A 24,221-nucleotide genomic window follows, 5' to 3' on the forward strand; every position below is an offset into this window, starting at 1 on the left:
TCACAAGGAGTGGGCTCTTGTGCAACTTCCTTGTTTGGTGCATACATCCGTGCACCCGTGCACGGCGTGCTATCAACGAGGGTTGTGGCGGCCTTGCAGCAAGGCATGGCATGGACGGCATCACGAACACGAAGCTCGAAATGGGACGTTTTACAAACGTCTGTGTGCGGCATTCCAGCAAATCTTTATTTACCTGTTGGCTTTGTCTCAAACATTGCACAGCCTTACCAACCGCGGTAGCGACGCTCCGAAGGAGTGGGTTCACGGTGACGTTATTTCGGGGGAAACAGACTTTGACCTTACATCTTTAACTTGCACTACCGGCTCACAATCCCTGAATCGGTTACTGCTTATCTTCCTAAATTTTTGTTTTTGTTTGAACAAACTTTTTTGTTACCAATACAAAGTTTTATTTTGTTATCTCCATCGTTTTCCTTGTTATCTCCATCGTTTTCCTTTTGAAAATTATAAGTTCTGAAACTTTGGCATTTAATTTGGACCGCTAGCGTAACACTTCGGCAGAGAAAGAGAGTTTGGTGCAGCATAGTTCATTTTTCCAGCGAAAAAGACCTCGTAAATTTATTGGGAGAACATGCTGTACATTGCTCAGAAGGCATTACAGTAGGGAGGGCATAAAGGAACACATAAATACAGCAAACACAGCACAGAACAAAACAAGAGATAAAACGGCAACTTCCCAACAGTTAGTATTTCATTGAAAAGTGAGTAAACAGAAGGTAGCTTTACTAGTAAACCGGGCAGCATGTTGCAGTCGTGAACCATTTAAGGGGAAAAGATGGTTACTTTAGCACATCAGTTTGCATAAAAAATTTGCAAATCTTTTATTATTTACTGCCTGAAAAATGTAGGGGTGCTAGGGTATATTCAGATATATTAAGACCAGTGTTACCATAATCGAGGTTGTGCCAAAATACTAAGACGTAAACATTTGCGTCTGCGTTGCAGGAGTTTCCGTCCCAGAAAATGCTTTATTTCCGGGGGCGTGCTATTGCGAAAATCGGCTTCTTGTCGTCCGACCGACGCTGGGAACCTACCTTCACGCAGCACCGAGAGCGCTGTGTAGAACTGGCAGAGGTAGAGACGCTTCGACAAGATCTCCTGGATGTTCTCTTGACCCTCCACCGAGAATCCCTGCATAGGAAAACGGGGATGAATTGCACCACGGTGCAACGACCCAAACAGCACCAAATAGGGAAACCCGTCCGGAGCACACGGGGACAAATGTTCCCCATGCGGGCAACACACATGGGGAAAAGGGTGACGGTGAGAAATCTTCATCGCTGACTCTCGTGGTTGTCGCCGTCGCTCGCTAAAGCGCTTACATGCGGTCCGGCTTTTACCTACAGAAAAATTGTCTAAAGCGCGCTCATGCAGCGAGAAGCATGACTGCGATAGCCTTACTGCGTCAGTTGAAATTTCCATATGTCATAATGGGGTTGACTGCCCTTTATTAGCGACAAAGACGTAAGAATGGGATGAACTTATATGGTCATTAAAGACTCTTAATCTTGCATCGTCGACCCATTCGCTGTCCGATTCCTTACCATAAATAAGAAAATACAAGAGCTATGTTCGAATATAGATATCAACTGATTAAAAGAAAGCCCGAAATATCGAGAAGACTTAAAGAAAACACACGATTTCAACGCGGAACGTAAAAGAACACAAAAACAAAGCTCCGGTGTCGGCCGGCGCAGCACATACAACGAGAAACTGAAGGTCGGCCATGGCGGCCCGGAGGGCGCACCGACTGGTGGCGGCTCCAGTAACTGACTCCGCCAAAGCGTCTATACCCCAAATTTGTACAGAGATCAAGGGAATACCCGTATTATACTTTCACCAAATAAGATTCCTTGCAACTCGAGCAATTAAAGGGATTCTGCCACATAACTGTCGATGTAGGGGCCCTGTGCTTCGTTGTTTTCTATTTTCCCTTGAAGCTTGCAGCACCATCACCAAGCAGAAACGGTGATGTGGTAGCGGAAACTCGCGAATCACCTTTACCTTGTCTTCCAGCGGCTGGATTCCTAGCTGTGTCATGCGATGGCCAAGGAATTCTAAGTTATCCACTCCGAAGACGCACTTAGTAGGGTTCAGGACAAGGCCGAATTCCTGTAGCCGGTCGAATAAAACTCTGAGGTGTTGCTCGTGCTCGTCTGGTGTGGCACTAGCTACAAGTTCGTCCATGTAATTGAAAACAAAAGGCAGACCTCGCGTGACCTTGTCAATGAATCTCTGGAACGTCTGAGCAGCGTTTCGCAAACCGAAGGGCATACGGACATACTCGAACAGTCCGAACGGTGTAATGATGGCCGTTTTCACTATGTCTGCCGGTTCCACAGGAATTCGGTGATACGCTTTTACCAAGTCGATTTTGCTGTAGATGGATGTACCTGTTAGAGGCTTCATTGTGCTTCAATGTTTTTTATTTTCCCTTTAAGCTTGCAGCACCATTGCCAAGCACAGACGGTGATGTGGTCACGAGCGCACGTGATTAAAGACATTCCGTCCGAGACATCAGGGTCGCTTGACGCGTCTTAACAGTCGACTCGTAACATCGGTCCTTGTGACAAAGTGAAAACCAAAGGCCTGAAATTGTAGTCGTAGGCACTCAACTACATGCTCAAGAAATGTTACTAAAACCTAATGAAACTCCCTTACCCCCCCCCCCCCCAAAAATAAGAACTTACACCGTCAGCCATGACGAAGTGACACAGCTTGTTGTCTGTGCTGTTCTTCACAAACTTCGAGAAAGCCCTGACGTTTTCTGGGACGTAGATGTCGCCATCGCCATCAATGTCTTTGAGACCTGCAACACAGTTTTGTTCAGCAAAATGCTTTGAAGTCGTACTGACAGCAGTACCGTCAAGACCAGTTATAAAGAAGTCAACGGGAATCGGTAATCACTTCGCTATATCCACTATTTCGTTATAACCGACTTCGGTTATAACGAAGTGCAGAAGGGAATGGGAAATCGTGATCGCTTCGCTGTAGCCGCTATTTCGTTATAAACCGACTTCGTTATAACCGGTCTCGACAGTAACCGTTTGGGCATCTGGTATGGCAGACGGGAACAGAAACACTTACAGCAGCAATTTTCCTGCCAAATTTAGCGTGACACTAATTTTCCAGCTAAATTTGGCAGGGAAACTGAATTGGTGCATAGACCATGTGACATCATGACATCAGTATCCCAGCTAAATCTAGCGTGGAAACCGAATGGCTGTATAGGTCCCATGATGTCAGGTCACGTGACAACAATTTGTCCGCTGTACAGCGCAATCCACTTATAACGACACCACATGTAATGATGTACCGCTTAAAACAATCAATTTCTAGTCTCTAGACTAAAGACGATTAGTTTCAAGTCCTTATACTGCTATAACCGGTTATAACGACTGACATTTCGGGTTTTTCACATTATCGTTATAAGCACATTGCACTGTATTTAGCAGGGAAACTGAATCGGTGTTTAAATCACGTAACATCAATTTTCCCACCAAATTTAGCGGGGAGACTAAATTGGTGTACAGTAAAACCTCGTTATAACAAAACGGGATATAACAAACTAATGGATATAACAAAGCAATCATAATTCCCCTTGCTTGCTAATAGTGGGAAGAAATGGACATTGGCTATAACAAACTAATGGTTATAACGAAATAATTACGACCGCTCCTTCAACTTTGTTATAATGAGGTTTTACTGTATATAGGTCTCGTCACGTCAAATCATGCGACCTCAATTTCTCTGCAGATTTAGCAGGAAATGCAGAGACGGATGGATGGACAAAACTTTGAGATTGAGGGGTCCCGTTAAAAGTCACTTCACGCTTTAAAAAAAGACTGAGCGCCTACCGTAGTGGGGCTCAAAGGTGTCCGGGGGTCCCGCAAAGAACTCCTCCAGCTTGAAGTCGTTGGGGCCCCTCAGCGTGAAGCCAAAGCCCTTGGCCTGCCAGCCCTTGCGCCACAGCACGTACTCCGAGAAGCCGCCAGGGCCCGCGCACACATCCGCAAAGTACAGCAGCTCGTCCGGACCCACCAGTGACTTCTGCCAACGTGCAGCACCCTTCACACTAAACCACAGTGTTAAGATATACAAGTGTGTACGGCGCATGCGTCGCAGCAGCCAGATAAAGTCCTCGCCTCGACGTGGTTGCAAGCGGTGCCGCCAGGTGGCTCTTTGATAAGCAGCTAATGGTGGGCTGTCACGGGACCAGCGTCTCATGCGTCTCTATAGGAGACATGCTTGTTTTTAAAGTCATTTTCAGGAAGTATATTGTGTCAGGTAAATTTTAGCGCTGGCGTTACGCGTGTTTTCATAACTAATCATAGTTTTGTGTCTCAACGGCGGCAAGAACAGCTTTATGAGCGCACTGAAGCAGAGAGATTGCCAGAGCAGCATTCAAGCCAGGATCCTTTGAAGTCAGAGCAGACGCGCCGAGCGGAAAGTGCGTGAACCCAAGTGTCGCGGCAACAAGACACTTTTTGTTTTCCTTTTTCTTTTAGTTGCACTGCTTAGTTGGCGGAAAAGCTGTTGGCATAGGCTACACAAATGAGCACCAATAGGACTTTATCTGGTCGACTGCGTCGCAGCATTCGCAGTGCTACGCGCCCTCGCCTAAAGAGTACCGTATTTTCTCACGTAACCAGCATCAATATTTAAAGAAAATTGAAGGCGTAGTTGGGATGTGGGTTACACACAAATTTTGGTAGGCAGTGTAGCTTTGCGGCAACTCGCACAAAGTCGAAGGGATAGATTCTCCAGAGTCCCTCTTCTCCATTCCCTCCTAAAAAGCTACTTTTCACAAGTTCCTTCTCCCCACCTTCTTTTTTTTTTTTTTTTCGGGTAGCCACTTTTGTTTTGTTTTTGCAAGCTCCAAGAAATCAATGGCCATGCCATGATGTCGAAGAGTTCATTGCCAGAGAGATCGGAAATCAAGTAACGAGCTGGAACTACGACAGCTACGACGTTCACGAATCGTGCGTGCGAGAATGGAGGAAAAATGAGAAACCGCAAACTGCAAGCCATGACCACAGATTGTTTTGCATTCCCAAGACTAATGCCCACCCCGACCTTGAAGAAACGATAGCGAAGTTAATAGAGGAAAGAAGAGGTTGCGGTCACATCATGTCGACAATCCAAAAGTCGCGTTACCGCGACTTTTCTAGACGAAATGGTGGAGAACAGCTTCAAAAAGTACAGCATTAGAAATTGCCTCGACAACACGGATGACGACGCCATCTGCGACGAGGCACCGCCATGAGTGTATTCAAAATAAAGATATGGTTTTTAGCGAGATCTGGACATTACTTTGAGTAGCTAGATTGGGCAATATGCGAGGAATTCTTTTGTGCTTCTGGGAGTAATAGGTTGGGGGTGAGGGTTATATGCAGGGGCGGGTAATATGCGCGAAAATATAGTATCTTGCACTGTGCACTAAAGTCAAGCCCTTAAATGGAAGTTGATGCACTTTTCAAGAAATAAGAGTTGGGAGCAAACTTCTATGGCTTTTGGTCCTGTGCATTTGGTTACCGCATTTAACTTGGGCAAAAGTAAATGTAAACCATATTTATATGAAAAATTATGCGCAGCGATTGCCGTCGGGGTACGCGGCAATCCTCTCTGTCTTCTCGCCTGTCCAGTGTCATGACGTCATTGACGGCATCCCCGAGTCAGCTAACGGGTCATCTAAACCCGCTGATGACATCACTTTTGCTAGTTTTTCTCTCCACTCTCACGCTTTCCTACACGTTGCAGCAGTCACTAGGGTCAGTGGCAACACCCCCCCCCCCCCACCCACACTTTCCCTGCCCAGCTGCACCCTCCCTGAGAACTGCAATTGGGGCAGTCCACCTATCATCATCATCATCACCCCCCCCCCCCCCCCCCCCTCCAAGTGACACCACTGCATTGCGGGTCTACGTCGAAATTTTAACTGGCTATTACGATGCTCCTACTAATAAGATTGAAATAAAACTTAAGAAGCATAATTTTACAAGGTCTCTGCAATACAGCTTTTAACGTTTGTTTGAATTCAAGTTCACGTTCACACACTTGCGACAGCTTACGAGCGAGTTCTTGCGATTTCTTACGACGAGAAAGTGCAAACTGGCATGCTGCCACCATCTATGAAGTGACCCCGGAACTGCATTTCAGTGGGCGAAGGTTCTGCGGATTTTGCAAGATCAAATGTACATACTATCTATGAGAAATAGTCCACCATAACATTGTCAAAAGTTATTCGAGCCAAAAAAGAAAGAATGATGCACGAAAGAAATATGAAATAGGAAAATGCTAAGTGCTCCTTGGCTACCCGAGAGATCCTAAGATGTTTTAAGGCATTCGGTCATAAGCGGCTGCAAGCGTGCGAACCAGCCTTTACGCTTTAAAAAAACAAAGTATCATCAAAAGTCAAGTTTTGTAGCTTCTGTTCACTTCTAGTTTGCCAAACCCGCCCGTAATGCGCTTGAAAGTGTCCCCCGTGGTAATACATAGAATGAGAGGGTGCAGAGACAAAGTGCCGGCCCCCAAGCAAGGCTTCATACAAGGATGGAAAGCAAGTAAATATGGACAGACCGTCAAGACAAACAAACATTGCACATATGCATAGCTCGAAGACACCCGAGTGTTGTGTATTGTGTGAATTATTGAAATTGTCCAGTTTCGGTTTCAGATGCTCGGTTGGCAACATGGTGTCCCTGTGTGTGTATATAAAGTATGGCGTCCTCAATAAACGGTTCTGTTCTGTTTGGCATTCTGTAGGCTGCAGGTCTCGTCATTACACCGAGGATACAGAAGAAGACGCTTGAGGTAAGCTAACACAATTCCCGATAAAGTTTTCATAAAAGTGGTGCACACTCTTCTTACCCCTTCGCTGTCCACGGGGTTAGTGAACATGAAGTCGAAGGCGCAGTCGATGTTGGCCATCTTCATCGCCGCCCTGAAACCGGCGGGGGAGACACGAAATGTTAGTCCATTCTCCTGAAAAGTCACTTCGTCAGAACATACGGTGTGCTTCCGAGAGCTATTCGGGCATAAAAGAATTTTGTACAAATAAACCAATGAACGGAGTGCAATTAAGCTTTTTGCAAAGATGTCTTCGGGTGGTGCTTTTATCATGCTCAAATTTCGTGAATGTAAGTTTTTTGGAAAAAAAAGAGTGCAAGAAAAGAAAACTTTTTTTTAACTAGTTTGAAGAGGATGACTTTACCCAAGTCAAAAGATGACCAAACTTCTCCATGAGCCGACACACACCTCTAGGAATAGTGTTCATCGACCCAGGAAACGACACGCTGGGCGCCTCTAGCATTTATTTCGGGGAAAGATACTACTTGTTAGCGAGCATTTTTCTTTTTGACAACTTCCTTTTCACTGAAATAAACGCCACAGGAACCCATAATCTAATTGGTTGGTTCAATGAATTTGTGACCCTTGGCTCATGGACAAATTTGTTTTCTTAAAGCGATTAAGCTTTCTTGGCATCTTCAGGCCACATTGATGTACGTGGCTGTTCATTTTCCCCGCTAAATTTAGCGCGAAAAATGACGTCAGATCACTCTATATCATGTGACCTACACAGAAGTTGTTTCCCCACGAGGTTTTGCGGGAAAATTACGTCACGTGACCTCAACACCAATTCACTTTCTCCGCTAAATTTAGCGATAAAAATTACCATACGTGGCACGACGCCACGTGATCTACACACAAATTTAGTTTACCCGCTAAATTTAGCGAGAAAACCGACATGTGACCGCCAGCGGCCTTTTCAATTCTGTCCGCAGCTAATTGCTTCATTAGACAACAACATAGTTGGTTCTGCCCCAATTCTTCTTTTTGTATCTTTTGATCCAGGTGACGTCATGGACACAAACTTTCTGATTCTATCACCACTGCCACAGTCACTGACAGAGCAAGAACAGCAGGGTGCGTCTTACGAACCCTGCACGGCCCCCAGCACAAGCTCCGTGCCTTCTGCCATGCTTCGGCTGCACGTGCGTGCTAGAGGTGCGCAAGACGTTCGAGCGTTGTCGAAGTTAGGGAGTTCGCGCCAGAAACTGGATTGAAGCTCCTCTTTGCCTTTCTCACCTCATCATTGAGCACACGTCACATTCTCACGGAGTTTGAGCTCTCTGCATCGCAGTTCATTTATGCGGGTCGAAAAGTCGGGTTTCCTTCGCTCGATCGGACTTTGTATGTACGTCGCCGAAAGACACCGTCGATTTGCTCGAGGGCAGGTCGGGTCTTTTGGTGCCGCTGCACCCAAAAACGAAAAATCGAGATTCGAGGCTAGCACTTGCCTGTTCAGGAAGATGCCCCCCCGGATAGTTTCGAAGGGATTAGAACGCGTGCGCGCTCTCCGCATCTCCTCCGGCTCGAGCCTGTCGAAGATGTTCTGCAATGAGATCGAGACCCCAAGGTTTATGACCGGCAAGTTTTCCTCGCCCCCCCTCCCCTCTCCCAATGTTTCGAAAACGCTAGCCCGGAACTACCTTGGAGTCGAGGACGTTCTTGAGGACCTCAGGATCGCAGAACAGCGTCTCGTCGTCGATGCTAAGCTTTTTCTGAGTGCAAAAAAAAAAAACAGCGCGGCACAGAAATGATTAAAGACTACATGCCTAACCGCGACAAAGGAGACCCAATCTGAGATCAACTTTGGCTGACATGGCCATTTGTTGCCACTTTGCGACCCCTTTTGATTTAAGGGTGGTATAGGATGACAGAGACACCAATCGAAGAAGCATTCTAGACACAATGGCATGAGGAAGACCCACCTTCCCTTCCTGAACCCACGACCGAAGCTCCTTGATGTCAGGCGGCTCCTCGGTGCACTGGGGCATCCAATCCAAATACTCCCTGACGTCAATCTACAAAGCCGCAAACGAAAAACAACTTGAGGAGAGCATTCTGTAATCGAAGATGTTTTTCTACGCCGAAAAGACAAAATAATGCAGTGGCCTCGTAGGCCTCTTCACGTGGTGCGGATTTTTCACGAAACTGTTTCTACTTCAACGGGTGTTAAAGTAGGAATGGTTTACAGTCGTCATTTCTTACAATATCCATGCTCGATTCGCATAAAATGTAAAATATTCATATTCGAAAATATTCTACTAATTTGATTTGCAGACAAGTTTGAACATTCAAATTCGATTAGCAGTCGAATTTTAATATTTACAACTTCAATTTATAATTAAATATGAATGTTCAAATTAAATTTGCAGTTAAATTTAAATATTCAAATTTTATTCACAATCATATTTGAAGATTAGTGTTTGATTCCCAGTTAATGATTCATTTGCAGTCGAATTTTAATATCCAAATTCAATTTGAAGTTAAATCTGAATATTTAAATTTAATTTAGTCAAACTGGAATATTCAAATTCAATTTGCAGTCAAATCTGAATACTGTAAACGACTTATTTTTTGCGGGCTCAATATTTCGCGATTTAGGTCAGAGCTGAAGTTTTTGAATAATTCGCGGGTCCCAATTTTCGCGAAAGCCATGGGATCTCAATATAGATTCCAATGTGTTTACATTTTACCGGAATTGTTTTCAGCACCTATTTTTCGCGAATTGAGGGCAATTCACAAAATCCGTGAAAATTAGGTCCTCGCAAAAATTAAGTCGTTTACAGTATTAAAATTCAACTCAAAGTCAAATCTGAATATTCAAATTCAACTCAAAGTCAAATTTGAATATTCAAATTTTATTTTTAGTTGTCTGCATATCGAAATTCGTTTTGCACTCAATATTAGAGTTTGATTCGCAGTTAAGTTTTAACATTCTAATTTGACTCACGGTCAAATGTGAATATTCTATTTTGATTCTCCGTCCAATTTGAACGTTCTAGCTTGATTTGCTGTCACGTGTGAATATTAAAATTCGATTCACATTCAAGCTCTGAATATTAAAATTCAACTTGCAGTAGAATTCGAATATTTAGTATATTCGATTTCGAGTCAAAAACATGATGCCTGCACTCTCCGAGCCTTTACAGTTTTCAGCACACCAGGAAAAAGAGAGTATTCACCTCCTCCTTCTCGAAATCCCAGGTGACATCCGTGCTGGGCTCCAGGCCATCCATGGAGAGGCCAAGACCCCGGCGACCCCGCTGCTTGGAGGTATGGATGATGTCTTTCATGCCCTGGTTGTGCTTGCCCAGACCCTTGCCCTTCGTGTACCCCATTATTTGCTGCAAGAGGCACAGAGGGAAACCCCTATTGACCTTGATCACACGGGTAAAGTATGTATGTACCACATTTTGAGGATTATATGCGTTTAAAAGTTTAAATTCTACTCAATGCAGACCATTCATGAGTGGATGGTCTCCGTTGAGCTTCTGCCTTGCTTTCGAATCCTTTTGTAATGTTGAATCGCTTCTCGTGGTCACATGTCGTAGTCACAAAGTCGCCACATACGCTCCCTCACTATCCTGCGGCACTTCTGACTCTTTTCCACGACATGTGGCAAAATAAAATAAATGAAGGAACAGACAACTTGCCATCATCTTCTTTGAAGCGGTGCTGTAGTTTCCAGAAGCTGGTCGGAGAGAAAACAAGACCACTTTCAAAAACATGAAACAAGCAACAAACAAACTTCGAAGTTAAAAGGTACTCACACTCCCCAAAAGTACATACTGTAGGTATAGTACTAATACTTTTCAATGTCTCAAATGACTGAGAACTATGACTGGATATTCCAGTCAAATCTGAATTTGGGAAAAGCGCGTGCCGACAAAAGAGCAATAAAATATTTCACCATTTGAAGAACACGCGCTACAAACGTCTTCAAGGGCAACTCTGAAGATCCGCGTCGTCTGTCTCCCTTGAAGTTACCGTATTTGCACGAACATAACGCGAGTCTTTTTCGAAGTTACGTGCTCCAAAACGCACCTCGCGTTATATTCGGAATCGAGTTCAGCCACGAGGCGCGCGAGTCTGGAGAAAGCCAGAGGAGAAAGTCATCCCTCCGGCTCAATGCAAAAGATCCAATGGAAAAAGAAGTGGGGGTGTGGAGGGGCATTTTCTAGCCATTGGGCCACGTGAAGGGGCGAATAGAAAACATAAAAAAAGCATTTTTATCGCTTTTGTGTTTTTACAACGCGCGCACGCCGCACGCGTGCGCGCCATGCGGGCACCGGCCAATTCGAGCCAAGCCAAGCCGGGCTAAGTCAAGTCAACACAAGCCAAGCCAAGACCACCGACCGCAATTACACAATCGTGCAACACGAGGCATTAGGGAGTTTTAGAATAACGTATCCAATTTTAGTGCACGCTAGCGCTAAATTTAGCGCTTGTATTAGCGCACGCGAAGCAAGAGTTGTAAAATAGCGTTTCTCTGTCCCGACGCAAAAGCCCAAGCATCTCGCGCCTGCGACGCCACCAAGACACAGTAACACTTTTTATTTCACGCACGAAATGCTGTAACTTTAGAAAAAAAACAGGTTTTTTTGGTCCAGAGTAGCATTTCAGATTTGTTTAAACATAAGAATGCAACACGAGCGGTTGACCGGTCGTGTCCGCTTGCGTCGCCTCGGCAAGAGAGGTCTCGTGTACTGACCTTCGCACATCGTACCTTCGCCGAGAAATGTTCGCGCGTCGCAAGCATCAAGTTGCCGGTGATCGTTGCCAAACCGAGTACAATGTCGTCCCGTATTGAAAATCGCAATCGCGAGGATGCCGCCGACGTCGCACTCACGATGCCGCCAAAGCAGCCGCCGACATAATCCTGGAAGCCGCCATTTTTTTAACTCTGCTCGTCTTGGCTTTAGCCAACTTAACATCACAAATCCCACGAATCCTCCTTAGAGAAGCGCAAAAACTCTTTGCGTACGCACGCTATTTCCGAGAAATAGCGCACGCTAAAATTGCGCACGGAAAGCACAAAAACCTGGTTTGTGTTCGGAGCATGCGCAGTGGCGACGACGCTATTCTCTGCATACGCAACGCTTTAGCGTGCGCTATTCTAAAACTCCCTATTACCAGAACAAGAAGTGTGATCGTGTATCGGATTCAGCAGTCTTTTTTTCTGCCTGCGCATTGTTTAGTTTCTGCTCCAGAGTGATCTGGTGTTGGTGTGTTGGTGCTTCTGCTTCGAGCCTGGCTTGGATTGTGGGCTGCCGAGAAGCTCGCACGGAAGAAAAAGGAACTACCAGACAAGCAGGTGCCGTGCTGCTGCTTATCTGCGTAGTCGCCAAGTGGATTGTAAACGGGAGGACCTGAGCAGTGAGGATGAATGCAGTCAAAACAAACTGATATTTCTTCTATTTCCATTGACTTTTCACATCTGCTATGCCCCCGAGTGCGAGAAATTGACGCGGCCTCAGTTCACGTTATAATAGTAATATTTTTTTTTTTCTTTTTGAAGGCATCAAAACCTGCCTTCGCATTATATTCGTGCAAATATGGTACTTAAGTTTCAAATTTAGACTGAGAGGCAGAGACACTCTACTGGCCACACTGAAAATGTGACGCCAGATGAAACATGGGGCAAAATGGAGGCAGTACAGCTTGTTCCCAAAGGGTTTCCAGAAATCTGGTGGCTTGAGATGAATGCTGGTTAAGCTCATGCTAACAAAACGAAAAGATGCGCATAAAATATTGAGCGCAAAATATGTTTTCTAGGCTGCCCAATCAACTTGCAAGTCATACGACGTGCGACGTCTCACCGCCGGAGGGTGCGGAGAAATTCAAACGTTGGTTTTGGCATCGCCTCTACATATTTCCTGTTTTCTCAACAGCTATCTCGAGGTTAGATATGAGAGATATGTAGAATGCCGGGAAGAGTAAAGCCTAGCTATATTTAGAAAACGTGTTTAGTTTCGGGTAGCTAAAAAAAACGTCGGAGTTCCCGCGGGATGCCACCATTGGTCGCCGCAGCCAGGCACGGGCAAAACTGCAAAACGGGTCTCACCGATCTGGTTGCTGGCATCTCCTCCGTCTTCGCTGTTCCGGGCGTCTTCGTCGTCGTCCTCGCTGGAGTTGGGCATGAAGTGCGAGAACTTGGTGGGACCTGTTGCAACAGGACGTCGCCGGAGACTTTAGAGAACGGCTCCCATTGAGCTTCCTATGCGGAGAGCAAGTTCGTCTGCTCCTTGCTCCGGTGTTGCGATGATGTCAGAACACCGAGCTCTTATTGGCTGTTTGAATAAATAGTGGGTAAAGCTCAAGGCATCTAGTACATATTGAGGTCTACCCACTATCCTTTCAATTGAAGCCAATTAAAACTCGGCGTCGTTCTGACATCACCGCAAATCCTGCGCAAGAAGCAGACGACTTGCTCTCCGCATAGCAACCGACAGGATGTGAAGGGAGGGGCGTTTCTTTTGGGTGCCTGGCCTCTGGCACGCACTTGGCGTCTTTTGCCATGCTTTGGCTACACGTGCACATTCAGAGCTCGCGAGAGGCCGAAGCAGTACAACCAAAAGAAGACCTCCTGCAGTTTTCCTACTGTCGGGGACTATTGATCTTAAGGTTACGAGCGTTTTTTAATGTGGTCAATGTACCCAATTTACGGCAGTAGGTACTGTTCCTCTGGTACTGCGTGTGGTCCCGTGGGCATCTAGAAACTTGCTTTCCCCAGACCTTTCAGCCACGAAGGCTGTATTGCCGGAGCTCATGCGAGACTTACGGCTGCCAAAGTTCCGCTCCCTCGAGAATTTATTTTCTAGGGCTAGGTTGGCTGGTCTCCTTATGGTGACCGTCCGGTTGAACCATACACAAGACCAACGTTTCGTCCCAAGGAACCAAATAAATAAACCAATATTGGAGTACAAATTTCGTACAGAAAAAAAAATAAAGCGAAGGCGCGGATATGGTGAACCAAAGATGAAGTATGCCTGTAAAATTTATAAAGATGTTTCCCAAGAACCTGGGTTTACAATAGAGGGACTATACTGTAGTACTAATAGGTTCGGTCTTCTTCGTTTCCAAAGTTTTCGTGCTCACACGCCGAAACATATTCTACCCCCTTTTCCGTAAGTTGGGAATTCCTGTTGAATCGTGATGTTCTTTCCGGTTCAGTAATTCATACCGTGCAAAACTGGTGCGCACCTTTTCCACAAACGTGACGAGGCGAATTCAGTACGCTTGAGAGGAAAACGGAGCTGGTGTGACTTACTGCCTTTACTGGAACCGTCGCTCTCACTCCTCGACTTTGGCACTGCATTCGGTTCTTTGTACACATCTGCAAAAGCCAGAAAGCGATGGCGTCGGCCATGATGCAACGCTTCACTCTGTGTTCACGGATATGCTCCGTGTAGAGCAGTTCTCAATCCTGAAAACTACATTAAAGGGCTTACCTACCTGCAGGTTTTATCCCCTTTGCTTAAATTGAAACATTCTCACTAGAATTGCATTATTGCAACATCACTAAATTTCATTCAAAATTGTTCAGCCCGTTTCTTATCTCATAACAATCACCGTGCATTTAGCGTATCAGCAATGAAACAAACCTTAGATTTGCCCGACTTCACACTTTTCAGGAAAGTGTCCCACCCGTATTTATTACATAAGACCCGCCACCATAACCCGACACTGCATCAGCTTCTCTTAAATCTCCACCCATGTCACTCATCAAAATAAAGTAGGTGTCCCCCCCCGTCAGTCCACACGTTTCAATCAATCTTTCCTACCCACGACATCGCTCGATTGGAATCGCCTTCCCACACCACTTGCATCGCCTACTTGTACCTGCTCGCCTAAAAGGCTAGTAAAACAACCAGAAACTCGAAAGAGGTAAGAAAGAAAATATAAAATATTCTCGAAGAAAATCAAAGAATTAAGCAGTCCTGCGTTAACCCACAGAACAGTCGCAGCGACAGCTGCGACAAGTCACGGCGAATTCGTTGGGCCTCGGCGTCGCGTTCACGCGCCGTGAGGTCTGCGAACAAAAGCGTTCCGAACAAAATAGACGTCCGACCGGTAGCGGACGACAGAGAAAATGCAAGCAAACAACATGAAGATTCAGTTAAAACTCTGTATTCTATTTCACGCGCGCTGGCCGGCATTCGGAACGCACTGGCTGGTGTTCGGCATTCGCTCTCTGTTCGTGCCAGTCGACAATGCCTCTCGACTCTCCTCCGAACGCCTTTGTTTCTTATTTTTGTTCTGGAGTGCGTGAAATGTGTCCCTGGCATGAGCTCTTGGCATTGGCGGTGCTACATCTTGTTATCAACTATATCTTCTTATTTTTTTTCTACAGAGTCGGGTATCATAAAAAGCCTAAGTTTAAAGCGTCGTGTTAACGCTGCGGCGCAGCTCAGTAATAACGCCTCCACTTCGCACGCAGCGGACCCAGGTTCGATTCCTGCAAGCAATCTTCTTCGAGGATTCTGCAACCTCGACAACGGACGCCCTACATCACCAACTACAACATCAACGACAACTACTACGTCAACAACTGCAACAACAATGTCAACAACGGGCATCATTTCCAGTGGGGGACAGAGCCCACAACAGCTATCGCCGTAAACAAAACTTCAAAGAGATTAAGAAAATCTCTGGAGCAGCATTAAAAAGCAGCTTGGCAGTTGAGGATTCCAGACAACCCAAAAGTTTCTTCGAGTCAATCATTCCTTCAAAAAGAAACGAGCACGTTTAAAACGTCTACGGTTCCGAACAAAACCAGAAAATATATGAAATTATGAATCAGGATGGGGATACAGCTCCTCCTTTTGAATTACAGGTAGCTTTGTCCCTAGAAACACATAGGACGGGACCTGCATGTCAGTTTCAATTATCTGCGAGTTTGAATTAACGAGATTCCACTGTACAACCGCGTTACAGCAGACATTCGGTTGTAACATAATGATTTGTGATGTTCGGTTGGCCTCCGTATATGTGTTATTGAGCCAACTTCGCTTATTATATATTCTGTTAGAACGTACATTCTGATAGAATGGAATATATTAGGGAGCCTGTAAGTAGTTCACTACTCTATCATAGCAGACCCTTTGACAGCAGTCAGTATTCCGGACGCTACTCAACTTTGGTGCGGTTGCAACGAAAAGAGCACAGTGATGACGATCGCCAGTAAAAGCTCAGTAAAATATTCACTACCCTTCAAAGTTCACGAGTTTCAATACACCAGTTCTTTTCTAATATCCGTTCACATTTCACGAGTCTCAATGGCTAGTACAGACTCCAGTCATAGTCCACGTCAAAGTCTGTAATAAGAGCATCTGCATTCTGCATACCTCTTTTACAACAGACCAAAAGCTTCATCACTGTCAAAGTCTGTAACTTACACTGTAATCCTGTCTCTACCTAGATTCTAACACATGCCTAGGGCTACGGAGGCATGGTCATGAGAGCTCCAACGAACACGAAAATGTCTATTACCGGTTTGTGGGGGCAGTCTTCTCTTTCTGCTAAGTTCATTGTTGTACCTCTTTGCTGGCTCATGGTCGCCATCCATCTCCCGGCCAAAACCTTTCAAATGAATTTAACGAACATCAGTACAACACAACATATTGCCCACAACATGTAACACATAACTTAATCTTTCAGTTTTTGTCGGGCTGAGATCATCACAACAAATACTGTTTCACTGGATGAAAATTCAGCGAAGGACTGCTGTTTCCCCCAAAGAACTGCTTGATTACATCAAGTGTAACAGTTTTTGTCTGAACTTTTATAGAAATGAACCGAACAGGTTAAGACAACTGTGAAAGGAGAAACTGGAAGTCATCAAACATTAATTGAACAAACAGGTGAATACTGCAAAAAACAATACATAGTACACAATTGTAGCAGCACGAGCTGCTAAAAAAACTGTCACTTGAAAAATAGAAGAGTAGTGTCGTTTGATAAAATGCATGCGAGTGTTTATACCTGTATGTAAATTTGAGCACTGCCTCACATGCAAACACCCAGATAAAAAGATCAGTTTCTCACGATAACAGTTCACAAGAATGAATAGGAAGTTATAGGTCATTGCACTCAAACATCTTTCATATAGTGCCTGGCTTGAAAGCACAGATAATGTTGGAGGCATTAATGGATACTACTTTATAATTGCACACATGGATGCATGTGTACAAGTATAAAGAACACATGTGCTTTGTTATGGCAAGTGGCAAGTTTTATATAACTGTAAAAGCGTTCGGAAGAGATTGGCTTAATGCGTTAACAATTTTTACTGACAAGCGAAGAACCAGAAAAAAACAACTAAAGAATGCACCTGCAAGTTTGAAAAATAAAGCCATCGCATATGCAACAGCTTTATGAGTGGGTTCAAGAACTCAGAGTGATCTGATGTTCATAGCAGAAACAAACAAAAATGGGATCCATAACTTTGAAATGCGACACTCCCTGCCAAAAATCCGGGCATTGTCCTATTTGCAGCGGCTGGATGACTGAATGGACAGACACGGTTGAACCTCTCAAATCGGGTGCCAGCTTGCGCCACCTAGCTAACTTTCACTTTTCGCTCTTAGGATGGCACACTTTCGTCCAACTGCAGCCAATGCCACCCACAGTACTTACATTATTGTGGCTGCTTGTAGCAGTGTACTTGTATCGAGTTGTAATTTGTAGTATTGTATCCGTAATTCATACTGTTAAGATCTGGTAATTATCCATTAAATGAACATGACACCATAAAGGGCAAATTCACTTTGCCCAAGAAGATGTCAGAACCACTTACTGCCCTTACCAAAACTGTCACCCTCCTTTCTTGACTTTGGCAGGGCATTTGGTCTCTTGTAGCCATCTGCAAAAACCAGAAATTGATGCTGTCAATCATAAATTGTCAAACTGTAGGCTTCAATTCTTTCTATGCTCTAGGTAGAGCACTAAATGACTGCAAGTTCACTAAAGACTGCTCTTTTAACTTTTTTTATTAAACCACATGTTTCCTGACACAAAAACAGCATCTGGTTGTCCAAATGCTGCTTCTGTTGTAAAAACCACAAAAAGTGGTTCTGACCACAGTGGTCAAAACTTCAATATAACTGCTCTGCTCAGCTGGAGAAGCATCCACTAAAGTCAATCAATGTTCCAAGATTATGCAGTCCATATTGTTTGTTGGAACAAGAGAATTGAATCAATTGAGCTTTCTGCTTAGCTGATGTCAACCATCTTAACCCAAGCAGAAAAAAAATAAATAGAAATAAATGTAAAACACTTGTATAGGGGTGCTCTAAACAGTTGGTGAATTTACTCGGGGTTTCATTTTCTCCACAACGAATGGTTTTACTTTGAAAATGCCCGTTTAACAAAGCATAACGAGGCTCTGTTTGACGAAGTCCTGACTCATTTCCTATGTGTTCAATGACTTGTTATTAGAGATGCTGCTAATCTTTTCCAAACCTGAAGTTAAAAAATCAAGCGAAAGAATAAGAAAGGTTTGAAAATTTGCCAACTTTCGTGCCCATAGGTTAAAAATTGATCATGTTTCTACTTTTGAAACATAGTATATGTTGCAAAATTGGTCAATTTTTAAAGTTGAAGATAATTTTACTGTGGATACAACAAAGAGAGATTTATTCCTTATCATTACAACAAAGAGAGATTTATTCCTTACCATTCTGTGATGGTCCTTTCACCCTTTTCAGAGAATGAAGCTCCGAATCCGTATCGCTGGACTCTAAAGGGCACAAAAGTGATGGCTCAAATAAATTTCTGGACAGTTCTGAAGAGGGTTAATACGTGCAAAGGCAGGACGTCCTTATTTCATTTGGATTGGTATTCAAATTCAGCACGCTCATTTGAAAGAGGGTTGTAATGCTAATAAGCGACACGCATGTATGTTTGCGTGTGATAAATATATTGCTATGTATTACTTGTTCACTTATCTAGTTATATACACACCTACTACTAATTATTCAAAGAGGTAACAAGCATTAAAAATAAAAGGACATAGGTAAACAACCCTTTAATAATGAAAAGAAACATGACAAGACAAGAACAAATCTAGAGCCCATGCTGATGCTGAAAAGGCTAACAAAAGAGCCAAAAATATCAAGTAAAAAGAAAGGCAAGGACCATTCTTTAAAAAGAAATGCCCCAAACACCTCCAAGCAATTTTTCTTAAAAAGGAAACTATGTATCTAGATTTACGGTTTCGAAAACATAATGAAAGAAGACAGGTGTTGAGCTTCAATCTCAATAAACACCACCCATCGAAATGTTCGAATAAGCGCCCTATCACACCTATTTGCAAAACATGAAGTTAGAAGTCAGAAAAAAAAAAAAGAAAAATTGCAAAAAAGGCGATTTTGAAGAATGCCCTATTTACATCTGCCAACATCTAGAGAGTACTCCCAGAAAGTTTCATTTGTATATAGTGCATAGTTCTTTTTTTTATAATTATTTTCAGTTCACCAATGTTAAAGAAAAGATAGAGGTTCAAGCACTTTTAATGCCTTTTTCTCCAATCCACTTTTCGGCATAAATATTCCCTTAAAGGGACACTGACACCCCCCAAAAAATTTTTTTTATTTTTTGCCAGGCGCTTCATTATGGTGTCGGAGGACTACCCAATTAATATTTTGCAACAGAGTAGCGTATTTCTTTAATAAAGCCAAAAGACGCAACTGCTCGAAACCGAAACCGAAACCCGACGGAGGTCGGAGAAGTGGAGAGAAGAGAGTGACTGGCGGAAGTCACGTGGCTACACCCGACCGTGCGTTTTTTTTTTTTGTTTTTTTTTCTCCTTTCCGGTAGCAGACGACAGGACATGCGGCGTGCGATGCGGCGTGCGGGAACTGCTTGCCGTGCGATTCTTTTGCAGTTATGTTTGTTCCGCTCGTTGTTATGTACTCCAAGATGAGTTGTTTTGTACATTGAGGAGTTAGAGATGAGTAGTGAGTGCCCGTGGTGAATTTCCATGATCGGCTCCGAAAAGAATAAACCCAAGATGTTGCGTGAAGAGCTGGCTCACATGTCCTGCATCCGAAAAAAAGTGGCATTGTCGAAAGATCAACGGGATCGGGACCAATGGCTGGCTGCAATTCCTGTAGAACATTTACGGGCACCTCGGAAAGCGGATGCTACCTGATTTATATGCTCCTTGCATTTTGTGGAAGGTGATTACATTGAGTTCGCAGGTGTCAAAACGGAAATGCCATACCGTTTAATTCAGCGAAGTATCGTCCACAACATTTGTTTGTTATTTTTTTGTTTGTTTCTTCAGTGATGATTGTAAAAAAAAGAAAAATATATGTAAACATCGGAAATTGTTTGCAAAAAAAAAAAAAAAAAAAAACTCGCGGGGGATCGAACCCGGTCCTACGGCGTGTGAAGTGGACGTCTTTCCCACTGAGCTACTGGGGCATCTCGTTTCTGGTGGATCTCTTTCCTTAGTAATAATTCAGCCGGTAAACTGTAAGTTTGAAAGTTTGCTGTCGATTTTTCTCTAGCAAAAGCACTCCCGGGTCGAAGTCGGGAAGCACCACGCTTTGGGGACATTCGCACCTAGTAAAGAAATCGTACGCGTGCATATTCAACTCGAAGTAGACACGTCGTGCTTGACGTTTGCGCGAGCGTTGTCTTCAGCCACGAGAAGGGAGCGACGGCTCGGCGACGTCTTCGTGCAAATCGGCTTGGTGGCCGGGCGTGTCGTACGGGGTGAATACCAATTCTTTTGATCAGTCCCAAATTTCTCTTTTAACGGTAGACAGAATTCGCCGGTACCGCGAACGACAGTTCTGAAATAGAGGTCCTACGCCCGTCGTCCGCTGCCATCGCCGTCCCCGCGAGTCCCACGATACGCGAAACGACGAACGCACAGAATGCTTCCGGTTGTCTGTGGAACTTTTTTTTTCAATCAACGTATTTACAGCTTTTTAGAAGCCCCAAAAAATGGGTTTCATATTTTTTTCTATTTTTAATATTGAGTGTGTGCCTTCAGTGACCCACGACTTTGATTAAATTTGGTGGTCGCATCGATACCTTAGAAAACGGCCCGTGACCACAGAAAAGAGAGTGAGCGAGACTCGAACCGGCCAATTCTTGATCGGCGGTTTTCGGGCGGAAAGAAACCGAATTTCGAGCCGCAAATTCTGTTCTGGGTAGTTGAGCCCTCATATGTCACGTACAACTAACAACCTCGGCGAGCATAAATACCCTGTCAGTGTCCCTTTAATAAAACTATCGTTTCAGTATGAAACTATCGAGAGACTTAATATTTGCGGCTTATATGCCGAAACGTTATGGAGCCGCTTACTATGAACTTTGATTTTGAATTTTCATGTTCCTTTGTTATGAAAAACTGTAATTTGCAAAAGTTGGTAAATGTAAAAAAAAAAATGTTTTTTTCAACCATTCTTTTACCTGAAAATGCATATTTTCTTAAATTTCTTTTCATAGTAACCGGCAACAAGTATTCCATCCAGTATGCATTTCACCAAAAAAATATACGGTTATCAGCATCATTTCTCTTTCTCAACGATAGATTTCTTGAGCAGATTCCATTCAAAGCAATGCTTTACTTCGTTCTGGGGGTATAAAATTGGTTCACAGGGCTGAAGCTTTGCATGCCCTCCTGCTATATGGCTGCAAACACCACCCGAAAATATCACGCCGATTGAGTAAGCGGTTCAAATGTTGACATTCCCAGGTAGTGTCCCCCCTTAAAGGAGCTGTAAAACAATTTCAGTGCTTTGTTTAAATAATTTGGGAGTTGGTGCCTCCACCTTTCTGAAGTAAAGAACAAAAAACCGCTTTTGCCTGCATGTCCCAGTTTTTATTTTAAAAATGGACAAAGATTGAGGTTTTCGGCACCTCTCAACTCCTTCACCATCTTCCGAGTCACGTGCGCTGTGACGTCAATGGGGGTGGCGCGGGGTTCCGGTGAAGCTCTCTCTTTAGAGCCATCAGTGAACAGCGAGAACTCATCCGCTCGCGACCGCGTGACCACGTGCTGGCGCAGCGCGAACAATATGCTGAAAGGAGGAAAGTCTCATCCGGGTCCGGTCATACCCGTCCGGCTCTGTCCCCCTCCCTCTTTGCTTCTGGCAGCTGTTCACAGTAGCAGATAGAGCTGACGGTTTTGTGGACCGAGGATAGATGGCGCCACTAAAACTCCATGTATTAAAAGTTTTGTCGATGAAACCGGGTTTTTGACGTATTTATATTTATGTTGGAACTACAAGATTTATAGAAAAGTTGCCTTTTATCGAGCAGGTATTCGCGCAACCTTCTATCCTTCTACAAGACCCCCATTGACGTCATACCACGTGTTTCTCATGGCCGCCGCTCGCGGCTGCAGGTCGGAGGATATTCTCATTTTCGGTTTAATTAAAAAACATTTCCCAAATATAACAATTTCGGATATTTACTGAAGTTTCATTCGTGATACGTCGCATTCTATCGCAGCTGGCTGCAAGAACAAATTTCGTCTTCCTAGCTACGACCGAAAACGAATCCCGTCTCAACCGAGATCCTGCTAAATGCATCCCGCCGCAGCGACAAAAGTTACAAAGTCTGTTACAAACGCCGGAACGTCCCTTACCATTTTGTGATAGCTGCCTTTTCTTCCTGTTGGGCTCGTTGTTCCACTTCTTTGCTGTTTGGGCATGCCCTTTCTTTGCTGGCTCGTGGTCTCCATCAGTTTCGTCGCTGGAATCTTCAAAACGAATAGAGTGTTAACATCACGAGTCACACGCGACACATAGCTTGGTTTTCCGATTTTGCAGGGGGTCCCGCCGTCTCGGCAAGTACTGTTTCACTAAACAATGACTGAGTAAGGGATCGTCCTTCCCGCGAAAGCAGGGCTTCACTAAGCAACACGTAGCATCGAGTGTGGGAGCGTCTATCTCCACTTTTACGGACACAAACTGAAGACGCGACAGTAACTGACAGCAAGAGAACAGTAGGAAGGAGCTTCATTTGTCCCACCTCTAGTGCTAGCTACCTTCCTTCAATAACGCTTTGGGCGTCTCGTTAGGATGGCGACGAGGACGGGCATTTGAAAGAGAGGTCCCGTCGTTTTCATCGTGTTAATGGCTACGAACTACTACCGCAATTTAAACAAGGACGATGCTCACTTTGATCACAGATAATGCTACGACCCCCTCTGAAAGCACAGACCGTGGAAATGAGTGAGCGGCGCTGGTTTCTTAGAGCATTTTGCGGTTTCTCAGAGCATTTTGCTTCAGGAAGAAGACAATGGTGAGGTGCCAATGCAAGCATGGCACAATGCAAAAGATCCCCAAGTGGTCGAAACTAATCCTCAGTCTTCCACTGGGACGCGCCAGATACCCGTCGTCGGTTTGGCACGTAGAAACCTCAAATTTGATTGATTTGAAACTCCTCCAACCCTACATTGGCCTGAGCACATGCCCAGAAAGAGCAATGTTCTTCAAACAGCAAAGCAGAAGGAATGGGAAGTTCAGAAAGATGGAAGAATCGCCAAACACCACCCATCCGTTCAAGCAGTTGCAGATCAACTGGCACTACACTCTTTCACAAACACAAAAAAAAGCAACAAAGCTTGAAATATTCTACTTGCTGCACTTGCACAAAAATAAATATCACACTGGTGACACACGTTTGTTGTTTTTGTTTCTTTTTGCATTTGCTGGTAGAGCTTTCTCAGTGTACAAATAGAAACGCCATTCGCTAAGGTCCACTTGATATGACGTCACGAGTAGAGCTTCATTCGACGAGGCATCACGGTATAAGATAAACGCAGCACATGTGCGCCAGCCTGCAACCGCGAACCTCAGCATGCATCGAAGAGATTAATACGATCAGCAATCGATGAAAGGCATACCGTTACATTAATGCAACTGACGGACATACTACCTGTTTGCCTTCGTTATTGTGCACACTTTATGTTAAGGATTATCGGGACAGCAAATGAAAACCGAAAATTGTCGACCGTTACTAAAAACAACGAGTGAACGTTACAAAAACACGCAGGAAGCACACGATTGCGGAAACGCGAGTTCATCCTAAAACTGCGTCGCGTCAAACGCGAGCCTTTTAACAAAATTCGTGCGTTTGTACATGCGTGTGAGTTCAAGCGGTGCTTCACGTGCCAACGCTCAGGTAAAAACAAAACAAACAAAAAAATGAAACAGTACGTCACAATAACGGTTCGCAAGATCGGATAACACGCTATCGGGGGACGCAGAGGACAGAGTTCGTCCGGCGCAAGGCGTGAAAGCGTGGACTACGTTCGATGCGTAAAGGGAGACAATTTCCTTTCCGCGTACACTTATTCCTCATTGCGAAGTAGCAAGTTGTGCATG

The 24,221-nt window shown here is 44.4% G+C and overlaps 1 protein-coding gene across 1 annotated transcript in view; it reads right to left on the bottom strand.

The window, feature by feature from the left end:
• Positions 1–24,221, bottom strand: part of LOC8026098 (cap-specific mRNA (nucleoside-2'-O-)-methyltransferase 1) — a 48,994-nt gene that overhangs the window by 24,446 nt on the left and 327 nt on the right. The window contains exons 2-16 of the mRNA XM_029976263.3: positions 22,478–22,591; positions 18,548–18,610; positions 17,678–17,734; positions 16,363–16,452; positions 14,141–14,206; positions 12,935–13,033; positions 10,524–10,561; positions 10,053–10,214; positions 8,796–8,888; positions 8,514–8,585; positions 8,322–8,416; positions 6,892–6,964; positions 3,879–4,071; positions 2,712–2,830; positions 1,056–1,152 (exon numbers count right to left, since the gene is read on the bottom strand). Coding sequence (XP_029832123.2) covers positions 1,056–1,152; positions 2,712–2,830; positions 3,879–4,071; positions 6,892–6,964; positions 8,322–8,416; positions 8,514–8,585; positions 8,796–8,888; positions 10,053–10,214; positions 10,524–10,561; positions 12,935–13,033; positions 14,141–14,206; positions 16,363–16,452; positions 17,678–17,734; positions 18,548–18,610; positions 22,478–22,591 — 1,431 coding nt within the window. The remainder of the gene's footprint in view (positions 1–1,055; positions 1,153–2,711; positions 2,831–3,878; positions 4,072–6,891; positions 6,965–8,321; positions 8,417–8,513; positions 8,586–8,795; positions 8,889–10,052; positions 10,215–10,523; positions 10,562–12,934; positions 13,034–14,140; positions 14,207–16,362; positions 16,453–17,677; positions 17,735–18,547; positions 18,611–22,477; positions 22,592–24,221) is intronic.

This window comes from Ixodes scapularis, unplaced genomic scaffold, assembly GCF_016920785.2.
Source record: "Ixodes scapularis isolate PalLabHiFi unplaced genomic scaffold, ASM1692078v2 PGA_scaffold10__122_contigs__length_95168666, whole genome shotgun sequence".
Taxonomy (NCBI): domain Eukaryota; kingdom Metazoa; phylum Arthropoda; class Arachnida; order Ixodida; family Ixodidae; genus Ixodes; species Ixodes scapularis.